The 14,180-nt window shown below is 46.8% G+C and overlaps 1 protein-coding gene across 1 annotated transcript in view; it reads right to left on the bottom strand.

Moving 5' to 3' along the window:
- The window catches only part of AMFR (autocrine motility factor receptor), a 138,058-nt gene that overhangs the window by 10,337 nt on the left and 113,541 nt on the right, over positions 1-14,180 (bottom strand). Inside the window, exons 9-13 of the mRNA XM_063945442.1 lie at positions 13,515-13,705; positions 13,221-13,324; positions 12,065-12,199; positions 11,815-11,892; positions 10,465-10,649 (exon numbers count right to left, since the gene is read on the bottom strand). Of these exons, the coding sequence (XP_063801512.1) occupies positions 10,465-10,649; positions 11,815-11,892; positions 12,065-12,199; positions 13,221-13,324; positions 13,515-13,705 (693 nt within the window). The remainder of the gene's footprint in view (positions 1-10,464; positions 10,650-11,814; positions 11,893-12,064; positions 12,200-13,220; positions 13,325-13,514; positions 13,706-14,180) is intronic.

The raw sequence follows: 14,180 nt of genomic DNA, 5'->3' as shown, positions 1-14,180 counted from the left end.
CCCCGTAGACAACATCACCTAATGGTGGTCTGGGCAATTGAGGATTCGAGCTACCTGCCGCATTGCCATGCGGCTTCTCGGTCCTCCGTGGTTGTTGTGTATGCAACTGCCGTTGCGTTGTCTGACTGCACTTGGACAGACTGAAAGCGAAGCATGTAGTGCATTGTAAAGTGCACGGAGTTCCAGGACATTTATAGACAGCAATCTGTCGTGATCCGTTTTAGAACCCCTGTCGCTGATTTTTTTAACTACAACTCCTCAACCTCTGAGACTCTCGTCCAGAGTATATACACCCTCGCCCTGAAAGCCGGCGAACTAACGCGCTATGAAAACACATCATTGTTCCTAATAGGCGAATACACCAATGTACCGCTAGTGTGCGTGGCTTTTGCACTAATTGTACTAGATGGTATATTTTCTTTCTGGTGTAGTAGGTAAATATCTTTGATTTACCGTATTTATAATCTTACCTAGGAACTGAAGTCGTTCAGACGGAATTAGATGCGATTGTTTTCGAACTTGACCTGCTACCGTGGTGTACGTTAGCAGCGCAAGTAAGATGAACTTCTGTTGAGACAGAGTTCTTATGAGCAGATTGCCTAAATATGTAACGATTGTCACCGCTAGGGCTCTGAAATGAGCTATTGCCACCAACATCACCTTGGTGAATACCCGAGGCGCTGACAAGAGGCCAAACGGTAGAACCTGAAATGGTTAATGGTTGTGGGGTATTGCAAAACGCAAGAACCTGTGATGCGGTGACCAAACCGGAATGGGTAAATACGCATTGTAAAGATCAAGCGCAATTATGCAATCTTGTGGCTTCAAATATGCAAGTACTAACTGCAGTAAATCCATTTCCAACTGTAGTAAGTGACTTGCTGATTGAGACTGCGACGGAGCCCTCCGGCTTCGCTACCCCAAACAGAGGGGAATAAGTAACCCTGACTCTGTTGTTGTACCAGGTGTGGAAATAAAAACAGCTGAAACCAGCAGATGTAAATAGCTGATACATCCATGAGTGGATGTTTGGAAACCCGGCAAATGTCACGTGTAAAGGCGCGCTTCCACAATTGGAAATTCTAGATGGCCTGAGAGGCCGTTAAGCCACTGGCTTGTTGACTTTAGCACTATTGCATTACAAGTCATGACTGTTTTTGTACCACAGCCTTGAAAAGAATGAAGTCTAAAAGGATTAAACGTCGGCCAAAGTATTTTGTCTGACTATCAAATTTAGGACCAAACAAGTTCTGGCCTTGTTTTGGTGAAACTAGCGACGATGAAAAGCGAGAATCGTGTTAGCAGAAGCTTTACAGAGATACTCTGCAGCTTTTTATTAACAGTGATCGTCATTGTTTCCATACATATAGTGTCTAGTGACCCAAATGTATCCTGTTTATAATGTTTGTCACAGACGAATTCACCAATGACGTATTGTCCCATTTAGATGTGGAAACGGGTAAATAGAGTTAACTGTTAGTCAGATATTTTAAATAATAACTCATTGAAAATCTGTTGTTTATGAAAATCGACAGATTAGATGTTAGAGTCTACCTAATCTCTGTGAATTTGAGACACTGACTCACTGTTATTAGTAATGTATGGTTGTTAAACCCCGCACTATCTGACTGCTGGTCTAATGTACCCTTCTCAGTCGTAGGTACCGCTGTGAGGTTTGTATAATTGTCAGATTAAATTATAAGACCATATAAATTAACACCCTGGTACCCAAAGGGAAATTGGGCTTTTGGAAAGACTGAGAATCCTTTGTTAGAGCTGGCGGAGTAACTTTCGAGACTCCGATCTTACCGCTCCTGTCGAGCGGCGTTATGCTGAACATAGGATCTGGGACTGACCCTGCTTCCGGAGTGGAAACGTACAAACCAACAGAATTTGCGGTAGATTTATGTACCGACATTATAGTAAACCTTATATTTAGTCTGTGTTGGAGGCTTACTCCTTATACAGACAGACACCACAATAGCCAAAGGACAGACTTAAAGTGCGTATATATATATATATATATATATATATATATATATATATATATATATATATATATATATATATATATATATTTATGGCTAAATATATTTATGGCTAAATACAGTTTACATGGGCCTATGTGAAACCTGAACCAAATTTTCCCACTAACACCCCTGCGCCTCCGGTGGCGAAGAGATGTAGTGTAGGAATGTTCTGGAATTATGGCAGCAACAGGAAACATGATTAAAAATGGCCCCCATGCCATGCTTACATTGTAACTCATAGGAGAAATTACAATACCTGCTGCCCCTGATAATCACATCACAGTCCAGTTGATTCACATGCAGGTTACAATACAATCACAGGCAGATGACATTTAATATAAGCTCTGCCTTTAATATCTTCTATAGATTCTGTTAATATTAATAACTTCTATAGATAAATATATATATATAGGCTCAACAGCCTATTTCACTTGTAGCATCTGGCAGCTGCAGCCACGCAGTAATCTGCCAGGTGGCCCACTCCCTCCCCCTTCCCTGTACTCCCTGTAGCGCTGTGTCTCAGCGGGGAGCTGGGAAGCTTATTGCAGGGAGGCGAAGGACCATAACCCCGAGCAGCAGAGATCGGCTGACCGGAGCGCGGCGCTGCTAGGCAAGCTGCCCGGGTCTAATATTAATTCTATGTGAGAGCACCGCTGTTCTCTGTGCGGCGGGTCTCCGTCCCTCCTCCTCTCTGTACTCCCTGTGTTAGCGGTGAGCCGGGACGCTCACTGCAGGGAGCGAAATACATGCAAAGTAGCGGAGGACGGTTGCCGGGCCGCTGTCGCTAGCCAAGCTGCGGCGGGTCTCCCCTCTGGGCGCTGCATCCTATACAGCTCTGACGGCGCCCTGGTCGTTTTAGACGGAGCGCCTCGGTTGGGAGAACAAAGCGGCAGACGGAGCGCTGGACGGAGCGGCTGGTGAACGGGCACATCTAACGGACCCCACACAGCGGGGCGGCCGCCTGCGCTGACCGCCCCGTTTTCCCCAGCATACCTTATGTAGGAGGTCTGCGACGGGCTTCTACGCTCAGAGCTCTCTGGTCGTAGCTGCGACGGGGCTTCTATGTGTAAGCTCCGTCCAGCTGCTTGATCCCTTCTTCATGGCTGTGACGGGGCTTCTTTCTGTAAGCTCTGTCCAGCTCTTTGATCACTTTTTTTATGGCTGTGACGGGGCTTCTTTATGTAAGTTCCGTCCAGCTGTTGCAGGCCAGTGGGCCTGTGGCTGTGAGGGTGCTCTTTGTGAGGACCGACACGCCATGCGCTGTGCTGCAGCGGCACTATCCCGGACCCATGATTTTCAATAAACTGGGAAGGGATGTGCTATAATAAAAAGTAAAAAGTAAAAATGAAAAATTAATAAAAATCTTCCACAAAGTGTGGGAACTCCCACAAGCCGTTGTTAGTGCTTTGAGCACGGAAAAAACACTGAGGTCGTACACTGAGGTACTCTGGGATATGGAGGGGTGGAGAGTTCTAAATTTAAATATTCAGTGCCTTTGTTTCTGCTAAGCCGTCCATATTCCCAAGAGTACTCCAGTGACCCCTAGTGGATGAAAAAGAAAAATTCTGATACTCTAGGGCGCCGTGATTCAAAAAAGTTTGGAAACCACAGGCGTAGTGAATAGCATTGCTGCCTCACAGCTCTGAGGTTATGAGTTCAATTCCCAGCCAAGGCCCTATCTGTGTTGAGTTTGTAGATTCTCCTGTGTTTGCATGGGTTTCCCCCTACACTCCAAAAGCATACACGGAGGTTAATGAGCTTGACAAATAAGATGAACTCTTGTGTGTATGCGTATGGAGTAGGTGATATAGACTTTGCATCAGTCCCTGCTATTGGGGCAGGGACTGATGTCAATGACTAAATATTCTCTGTAAGTGCTATGTGCTTGCTATAGATTATTCAATTATAAATATTATCGACTCTGATTTTTGAACAATCTGAAGGAAATCCTTATTTCTGACTGGATTTTTACGGCCTTCTCTTATTGAAGCAGGTTGTCAATCCCCAGCCATCAGAAGTGGGGCTTACGTGCTGAGGGGACAGGAATAATATGGCTGCACTGGCTACGCACAGACTAGTTCCATTTTGGAAGAATCTTGATTTGGAACATACATTATTTCTCTCACCCAGAAGTCTGAAGGAATACACAGGTTCTGACTACACACAGAACTGGAACTGGGTGGAATTTAAGTGATTGTAAGGTCGCTGAGCTAAAGCAGCTCCTAATGAGTGAAACTCGTTTTAGACTATGTGCTGATTTTTCCATATTCTGTGCCCAAGCTAGCTCCATCTCTGCCCCGAACTGGGATCCAAAATTCCCTGAGGTGCGTGAGTGTTTTTTGTTGTTGTTTTCGTGTGTGTGTGTGGGGGGGGGGGGGGGGGGGGGAAGAGAAGGAGGTGTCCTGCATGTTTCCTTTGTACTGGGCCTCACAATGGGTCAGATGTATTAAGCCTGGAGACGGCATAAGGAAGTGATAAACCAGTGATTAATGCACCAGCCAATCAGCTCCTAACTGATAATTTACATATTGGAGCTGACTGGCTGATGAGTTTATCACCTTGCACTTATCACTGGTTTATCACTTCCTTATGCCTTCTCCGGGTTAATACATCTGCCCCAATGTCTGATGGCATCTCTGACTGCACCTCTCTCTCCCAAAGGTGACCCTGGGAGTGAACCGTAAAGGCTCTTTGTGCAAAGTTAGCATAATCTACAGAAAATAAGAATTTACTTACCGATAATTCTATTTCTCGTAGTCCGTAGTGGATGCTGGGAACTCCGTAAGGACCATGGGGAACAGCGGCTCCGCAGGAGACAGGGCACATCTAAAGAAAGCTTTAGGATCACCTGGTGTGCACTGGCTCCTCCCCCCGTGACCCTCCTCCAAGCCTCAGTTAGGATACTGTGCCCGGACGAGCGTACACAATAAGGAAGGATTTTGAATCCCGGGTAAGACTCATACCAGCCACACCAATCACACTGTACAACTTGTGATCTGAACCCAGTTAACAGCATGATAATAGAGAAGCCTCTATAAAAGATGGCTCACTACAACAATAACCCGAATTTTTTGGTAACAATAATTATGTACCAGTATTGCAGACAATCCGCACTTGGGATGGGCGCCCAGCATCCACTACGGACTACGAGAAATAGAATTATCGGTAAGTAAATTCTTATTTTCTCCGACGTCCTAGTGGATGCTGGGAACTCCGTAAGGACCATGGGGATTATACCAAAGCTCCCAAACGGGCGGGAGAGTGCGGATGACTCTGCAGCACCGAATGAGAGAACTCCAGGTCCTCCTCAGCCAGGGTATCAAATTTGTAGAATTTTACAAACGTATTTGCTCCTGACCAAGTAACTGCTCGGCAAAGTTGTAAAGCCGAGACCCCTCAGGCAGCTGCCCAAGATGAGCCCACCTTCCTTGTGGAGTGGGCATTTTAAGATTTTTGGCTGTGGCAGGCCTGCCACAGAATGTGCAAGCTGAATTGTACTACAAATCCAACGAGCAATCGTCTGCTTAGAAGCAGGAGCACCCAATTTGTTGGGTGCATACAGGATAAACAGCGAGTCAGATTTTCTGACTCCAGCCGTCCTGGAAACATATATTTTCAGGGCCCTGACCACGTCAAGCAACTTGGAATCCTCCAAGTCCTTAGTAGCCGCAGGTACCACAATAGGTTGCTTCATGTGAAATGCAGAAACCACCTTAGGTAGAAATTGAGGACAAGTCCTCAATTCTGCCCCGTCAGAATGAAATATTAAATAAGGGCTTTTATATGATAAAGCCGCCAATTCTGACACACGCCTGGCTGAAGCCAGGGCTAACAGCATCGTCACCTTCCATGTGAGATATTTTAAGTCCACAGTGGTGAGTGGTTCAAACCAATGTGACTTTAGGAAACTCAACACAACATTGAGATCCCAAGGTGCCACTGGAGGCACAAAAGGAGGCTGTATATGCAGTACCCCTTTTACAAATGTCTGAACTTCAGGCACTGAAGCCAGTTCCTTTTGGAAGAAAATCGACAGGGCCGAAATTTGAACCTTAATGGACCCTAATTTTAGGCCCATAGACAGTCCTGTTTGCAGGAAATGGAGGAAACGACCCAGTTGAAATTCCTCTGTAGGGGCCTTCTTGGCCTCCCACCACGCAACATATTTTCGCCAAATGCGGTGATAATGTTTTGCGGTTACGTCCTTCCTGGCCTTGACCAGGGTAGGGAGGACTTCATCTGGAATGCCTTTTTCCTTCAGGATCCGGCGTTCAACCGCCAAGCCGTCAAACGCAGCCGCGGTAAGTCTTGGAACAGACAAGGACCCTGCTGGAGCAGGTCCTTTCTTAGAGGTAGAGGCCACGGTTCGTCCGTGAGCATCTCTTGAAGTTCCGGATACCAAGTCCTTCTTGGCCAATCCGGAACCACGAGTATAGTTCTTACTCCTCTCCTTCTTATGATTCTCAGTACTTTTGGTATGAGAGGCAGAGGAGGGAACACATACACTGACTGGTACACCGACGGTGTTACCAGAGCGTCCACCGCTATTGCCTGAGGGTCCCCTGACCTGGCGCAATATCTGTCTAGTTTTTTGTTTAGACGGGACGCCATTATGTCCACCTTTGGTTTTTCCCAACGGTTTACAATCAGGTGGAAGACTTCTGGGTGAAGTCCCCACTCTCCCGGGTGAAGGTCGTGTCTGCTGAGGAAGTCTGCTTCCCAGTTGTCCACTCCCGGAATGAACACTGCTGACAGTGCTATCACATGATTTTCCGCCCAGCGAAGAATCCTTGCAGCTTCTGCCATTGCCCCCCTGCTTCCCGTGCCGCCCTGTCTGTTTACGTGGGCGACTGACGTGATGTTGTCCGATTGGATCAATACCGCCTGACCCTGAAGCAGGGGTTTCGCTTGACTTAGGGCATTGTAAATGGCCCTTAGTTCCAGAATGTTTATATGAAGAGATGTCTCCAGGCTTGACCATAAGCCCTGGAAATTCCTTCCCTGTGTGACTGCTCCCCAGCCTCGCAGGCTGGCATCCCTGGCCACCAGGACCCAGTCCCGAATGCCGAATCTGCGGCCCTCTAGAAGATGAGCACTCTGCAACCACCACAGGAGGGATACCCTTGTCCCCGGTGACAGGGTTATCCGCTGAAGCATCTGAAGATGCGACCCGGACCATTTGTCCAGTAGGTTCCACTGGAAAGTCTTGCGTGGAATCTGCCGAATGGGATTGCTTCGTAGGAAGCCACCATTTTTACCCAGAACCCTTGTGCATTGATGCACTGAGACTTGGTTCGGTTTTAGGAGGTTCCTGTCGGATAACTCCCTGGCTTTCTCCTCCGGGAGAAACACCTTCTTTCTGGACTGTGTCCAGGATCATCCCTAGGAACAGAAGACAAGTCGTCGGAACCAGCTGCGATTTTGGAATATTGAGAATCCAATCGTGCTGCCGCAACACTACCTGATATAGTGCTACACCGATCTCCAACTGTTCCCTGGATCTTACCCTTATCAGGGAATCGTCCAAGTAACGGATAACTAAAATTCCCTTCCTTCGAAGGAATATCATCATTACGGTCATTACTTCAGTAAAGACCCGGGGTGCCGTGAACCATCCCTACGGCAGCGTCCCAACTGATCGTGACAGTTCTGTACCATAACCTGAAATACCCTTGGTGAGAAGGGTAAATTTTGACATGAAGGTAAGCATCCTTGATGTCCCGAGACATCATGTAGTCCCCTTCTTCCAGGTTTGCAATCACTGCTCTGAGTGACTCAATTTTGAATTTGAACCTCTGTATGCAAGTGTTCAAAGATTTTAGATTTTAGATTTTAAAATCGGTCTCACCGAGCCGTCTGGCTTCGGTACCACAATAGTGTGGAATAATACCCCGTTCCCTGTTGCAGGAGGGGTACCTTGATTATCACCTGCTGGGAATACAGCTTGTGAATGGTTTCCAAAACTGCCTCCCTGTCAGCGGGAGACGTCGGTAAAACAGACCTTTGGAAACGGCGAGGGGGATACGTCTCGAATTCCAATTTGTACCCCTGAAATATTACCTGAAGGATCCAGGGGTCTACTTGCGAGTGAGCCCACTGCGCACTGAAATTCATTGAGAACGGGACCCCACCGTGCCTGAACTTGTAAAGCCCTAGCGTCATACTGAGGGCTTGGCAGAGGCGGAAAAGAGTTTCTGTTCCTTGGAACTGGCTGATCTCTGCAGCCATTTTCCTCTCCCTCTGTCACGAGCAGAAAAGAGGAACCCTTTTGTCCGCTTGCCAACCAGGCCTGCGCCTGATAATACGGCGTCTTATTTTGAGAGGCGACCTGGGGTACATCCCCTCTTTTAAGGCAATACTTCCAAATGCCGTTTGGAATCCGCATCACCTGACCACTTTACTGGTATAATTGGACAACGCACTTATACTTGATGCCAGTCGGCAAATATTCCGCTGTGCATCATGCATATATAGAAATGCATCTTTTAATTGCTCTATAGGCAATAATATACTGTCCTTATCTAGGATATCATATTTCCAGTCAGGGAATCCGACCACGCCAACCCAGCACTGCACATCCAGGCTGAGGCGATTGCTGGTCGCAGTATAACACCAGTATGTGTGTAAATACATTTTAGGATACCCTCCTGCTTTCTATCAGCAGGATCCTTAAGGGCGGCCATCTCAAGAGAGGGTAGAGCCCATGTTCTTACAAGCGTGTGAGCGCCTTATCCCCCCTAGAGGGTGTTTCCCAACGCACCCTAACCTCTGGCGGGAAAAGGTATACTGCCAATAACATTTTAGAAATTATCAATTGTTATCGGGGGGAAACCCACGCATTTTATTTCTCAGATTCAGGAAAACTACAGGAAGTTTTTCCTCACCAACATAATACCCCTTTTTTTTGGTGGTATTCATATTATCAGAAAAGTGTAAACTTTTTTCATTGCCTCAATCATGCAATGTGTGGCCCTATTTGGAAATCACGGTTGTCTCTTCACCGTCGACACAGGAGTCAGTATCCGTGTCGGCGTCTGTATCTGAGGTAACGGGCGCTTTAGAGCCCCTATATGAGACGTCTGGACATGCACAAGCTGAGTAGCCGGCTGTCTCATGTCAACCACTGTCTTTTATACAAAGCTGACACTGTCACGCAATTTCCACAGTACATCCACTCAGGTGTCGACCCCCCAGGGGGTGACAACACTATTACAGACACTCTACTCCGTCTCCTCATCATTTTTCTCCTCATACATGTCGACACAAACGTACCGACACACAGCACACACACAGGGAATGCTCTGATAGAGGACAGGACCCCACTAGCCCTTTGGGGAGACAGAGGGAGAGTTTGCCAGCACACACCAGAGCGCTATATATATACAGGGATAACCTTATATAAGTGTTTTTCCCTTTATAGCTGCTGTATTGTTTTACTGCGCCTAATTTGTGCCCCCCTCTCTTTTTTAACCCCTTTCTGTAGTGTAGTGACTGCAGGGGAGAGCCAGGGAGCTTCCCTCCAACTGAGCTGTGAGGGAAAATGGCGCCAGTGTGCTGAGAAGATAGGCTCCGCCCCTTTCTCGGCGTCCTTATCATCCGTTTTCTTGTATGTTTTGGCAGGGGTTAAATGCATCCATATAGCCCAGGAGTTATATGTGATGCATTTATTTTAGCCATAAAAGGTTTTCTAACGATTTATTGCGTCTCAGGGCACTGCCCCCCCAGCGCCCTGCACCCTCAGTGACCGGAGTGTGAAGTGTGCTGAGAGCAATGGCGCACAGCTGCGGTGCTGTGCGCCTACCTTTATCTGAAGACAGGAAAGTCTTCTGCCGCCAATTTTTCCGGACCTCTTCGCTCTTCTGGCTCTGTAAGGGGGCCGGCGGCGCGGCTCCGGTGACCCATCCAGGCTGAACCTGTGATCGTCCCTCTGGAGCTAATGTCCAGTAGCCTAAGAAGCCCAATCCACTCTGCACGCAGGTGAGTTCGCTTCTTCTCCCCTTAGTCCCTCGATGCAGTGAGCCTGTTGCCAGCAGGTCTCACTGAAAATAATAAACCTAAACTAAAACTTTCACAAAGAGCTCAGGAGAGCCCCTAGTGTGCACCCTTCTCGTCGGGCACAGAAAATCTAACTGAGGCTTGGAGGAGGGTCATGGGGGGAGGAGCCAGTGCACACCAGGTGATCCTAAAGCTTTCTTTAGATGTGCCCTGTCTCCTGCGGAGCCGCTGTTCCCCATGGTCCTTACGGAGTTCCCAGCATCCACTAGGACGTCAGAGAAAGTCTTAATAACTAAAAGGAACAATGAATACATTTAATAGAATTATTTAAAAAAAAAAGAATCATATTTTAATGTCAAATCAGCATATACCATGAGATCATCACAAGGGGGTGCTGCCAGCATCATAACAGAGCATGACAAGGGAGAGAATAGCTCACCTTCTAGCCAACTGCACCATGTCCTCCTTCCTCTGTACAAGCATTCGTTGTCTCTCTTCTGCAGATTTGGAAAACCTACTGCCTCTGGCCTCAAAGTCATCCACCTCCACAGGCTGTGGTTCCACTTCGCTGAAATCGACATATTCCTCCACATTTGGTGTCAGATCCAATGGAACCCGCTCAGTCTGAGACAGGACATTAAAGAGCCACAAGTCAAGACAAGGAGAAGAGAATTACATGGTTATATATAAAATCCATAATCAGTGGTGCCTGAATATAACACGTTACAATGGGCAATGAGTAATTATTGAATTTATTCACTGATCCGTGAAATCCCCTACTGCCTTTCCCTTAGATGTGACTATTGTGCACAAAAGGTAACTTCCACTTGGATGGGGAGACAAAACTGATCTATGGTCAGGAGCCCTCCGTCAGAGGGGTATCCGGTCTTTAGGTCGACAGCACTCAGGTCTACACTCATTAGGTCGACCTCGTCCGAGTCGACCAATTTCAGGTGTCGACATAGTCACTGTCGACCAATAGTGGTCGACCTAATGACTGTCGACCTAGTTACTGTCGACCCTATGAAGTCAGAGGACAGATGACTTACATAGACCAAGTATACCATGCAATGAGAAGAATCCGATAACGTAGCATTCAGATGACTTGTGATTATGACATATTAGCACTTGTGGCTGCCCCGTATAACAGGGAAGGTAACCTGACCAGCAGGAAAGAGCACAGCTATTTTTAGGCATTTGAAAAGACAAAATAAAGCACTGGCTAATGGTGCCAGGGCAAGGATAATGATTGTGATACTGCACAATGCAAAGAAAAGTCATCAAAGCATAAAACTTCAATCCAGAGGATTTGCAGGTACAGAAAGCTTATAAGCAAGGTAAACTTGCAATAATGACATGTCTCTACTCATTCTGTGTAGAAGTGCTCTTGGTACAGCAGCTCTGATAAAGCAAAGTTACAGTCTTGGATTGTTAAAATAATGTATCCAGTGCAGTTAGTGCTCAACGTAACAGCGCGCTCCTGAGAATCACAGATGTTCTATAAAGAGCAGACAGAAACATGTGCAAGTCAGCTTGCAGCTGGTTTCTCCACGTTCTAGACCGGTGGTAGCCAACCCTGGTCCTCGAGAGCTACCAACAGTTCATGTTTTCCAGGTCTCCTCACAGAATCCAACTCTGGATCTTTTAAAATGTGTCAGTTAGTAATGACTGCACCTGTGTACCTGCTAGGTGAGCTGGAAAACGTGAACTGTTGGTAGTTCTCGAGGACCAGGGTTGGCTACCACTGTTCTAGACAATAGGAAGCTCACTGTAGTTATATAGCACCTACCTGAACAAGTGTATTATTCTCATCCAGCTCGCTGCCATCTGGAGAACTGTCAGAAGCAGGTCTGGGGTCATCAGGTCTCTGGACAGTAAAGATGCATGCTTTCGTTACTTTCAGACTACAACTGTAAGAACTCCCCCCAATCTTGGAATGTGATCATGCACGTTTATCAGCAGAATTATAATTGCAATGAGAAATTAAATATAAATTCGGTCTTGACAAACTGAAGGCCACCCCTTGACAAAGCACTGACCTGCGTGGGAAAAGGTACTTGGATACGTCCTTCTAAAATATTATCAGTTGTAATCTCCACAGAGCGAGTGAGCTGAAGATCCTGTAACACTAGGTGATATGGGACTTGTGGGAACATGTCTAGAACTTGTCGGGCCTGTGGACACAATACAGATCGTCAGATGGTGGCTGCGCATGGAGTCTTACTGACGACTGAGGTTCTATTTTACAGGTTCAGCATGTAGCCTGTTATACTACGACTTTCCAAACACTTAGTTACTTGTAGTGCACTACTCTTTAACAAAGGATAAATGTGAGCTATGCCCTCCATTCTCACCAACAGACTCCTAAAATGGGTTGGGTACAAAATGCCGATGGTCAGGAGACCGACAGCGGCATCCCGACAGCTGAAATCCCAACATGAGGGGTTGAGAAGTCTAACCCTCTCCTACCTTACCCTAACCCTCCGTTTTAGGTGCCTAACCCTTCTCCTACTGCAGCCTAAACCTAACCCCCCCTCCCCGCAGCCTAAACCTAATGCCCCCCCTACCCAAAGCCGAACCCTAAACTTAACCATACCCCTGCACCCTAAGTCTCCCGTTGGTTGCCTAAACCTAACCGCCATATTCCCAGCGTAGACTTACCCTGGCCGCGATGTTAACAATCAGGATCCCAACGGTCAGGGTTTCCGGCGTTGGTGTTATGTCCCCTTTAGGGATTCCGGCGTCAGTATTTCATGCGCTGGGATCCCGACCATCGGGATGGTAACCACATCCCTCTAAACCATGTAGCTTGATAAGCAACATGCACCTTCACAATTATTATTTTAGAAGCTTAAAGGTATGATACATGTTATAAAGAGCTATCTCTATAGATAATTGTGACTGTACAGTATATGTGAGCTAGTTTATTTTGTGACTGGTGGACGTTGTGATGTACAAAGTGTAGAGAAGGCATCTAAGTCCTTTTTAACATCAAGGTTCCCTCCATGCAACCTTTTACGTCACCAGTCATTCAACAAACTAGCTGGGATTAGAGTCTGAAATAACGCCTGTGAGGGCGGGCTGCCTGGCCAGCTGTCCTGTCTGAGAGGATGTTGCGTGCTTAGGTAGTGGAATGATCCTGTACAGCGAATGAAAGCACCACAGACGCAACTGAAACATTTACTTGATTCTTACCATGGCATTCAGCTGCGAGTTACTGGCTTGTGCAATTCCCAGAAGGTTAGTCGTATGCATCACTTCCACTGAGAAACTTGGCAGCCAACTGGCAAACCTTGAGCCTATAAGAAAAGGCACACACTGATGAGATCTTCATTCAGCAAGCATGATTCAGACCTACCATAGCTTAGTTATAAAGATCAGCACACGCTACTTTTCACTCACACTTACTGCACAATACACAAACACTATACTGTATTGTCTTTAAATAGATCTACCCCGTAGCTTGAAAGCTAGTGGCGTCATTCTTACCATCAAAGTGGAAGAAGTGATTATGGTGATTTAGCCGGGGTCGTCCCTCTGTCACGGTTAGTGGGATAATATTTGGCTCAATGTTCTCTCTTTGTTGCTCCCCGCGAGGCCTGCTGCCATCTGCCATATTGAGAGACATTCTGCAAGTTGGACATGACGTGTCTTGCTCCAGCCAAGAGCGGAGACATGAGCTGAGAATAGAGTGAGGGTATAGTGGTTAACATTAAATCATACCTAAATGCAGATGTCAGATGTCCATATAATAAGGGTAAAGGGGACCATATATGAACATATTTATCAGCAAAACTCCATGTCCAACGCCCGGCAAAAACCAACAGTGATCACAAAAACGTGGCATAGCGCGTATTTTACCCAATATTAAGGTCCAGGGACTCACTTTTTCTGAATGGGTGGGTCCTCGGGGACGTGCTCCACTGGGATTGGCTGGAGGTGTAATGATTGAGGTCTCTCTTGTCCGGCTGCAGAGAGAACTAAAAATGTGGAGAGGGAGCCTCTTGGTCAAGAGACATATCAATCATTACACCTCTAGCCAATCTGAGTGGAGCGCGTCCCCAGGGACACACCCATTCAGAAAAAGTGTATATGACGCTTCCCTGCTTCCCGGGCGCTCTGGCCGCGACAGTGACCGTCTATGTATTCATAACA

This window comes from Pseudophryne corroboree, chromosome 11 (assembly GCF_028390025.1).
Source record: "Pseudophryne corroboree isolate aPseCor3 chromosome 11, aPseCor3.hap2, whole genome shotgun sequence".
NCBI lineage: Eukaryota > Metazoa > Chordata > Amphibia > Anura > Myobatrachidae > Pseudophryne > Pseudophryne corroboree.
The sequence above is the reverse complement of the archived record's forward strand: the minus strand, read 5'-3'. Positions and strand labels throughout refer to the sequence as shown.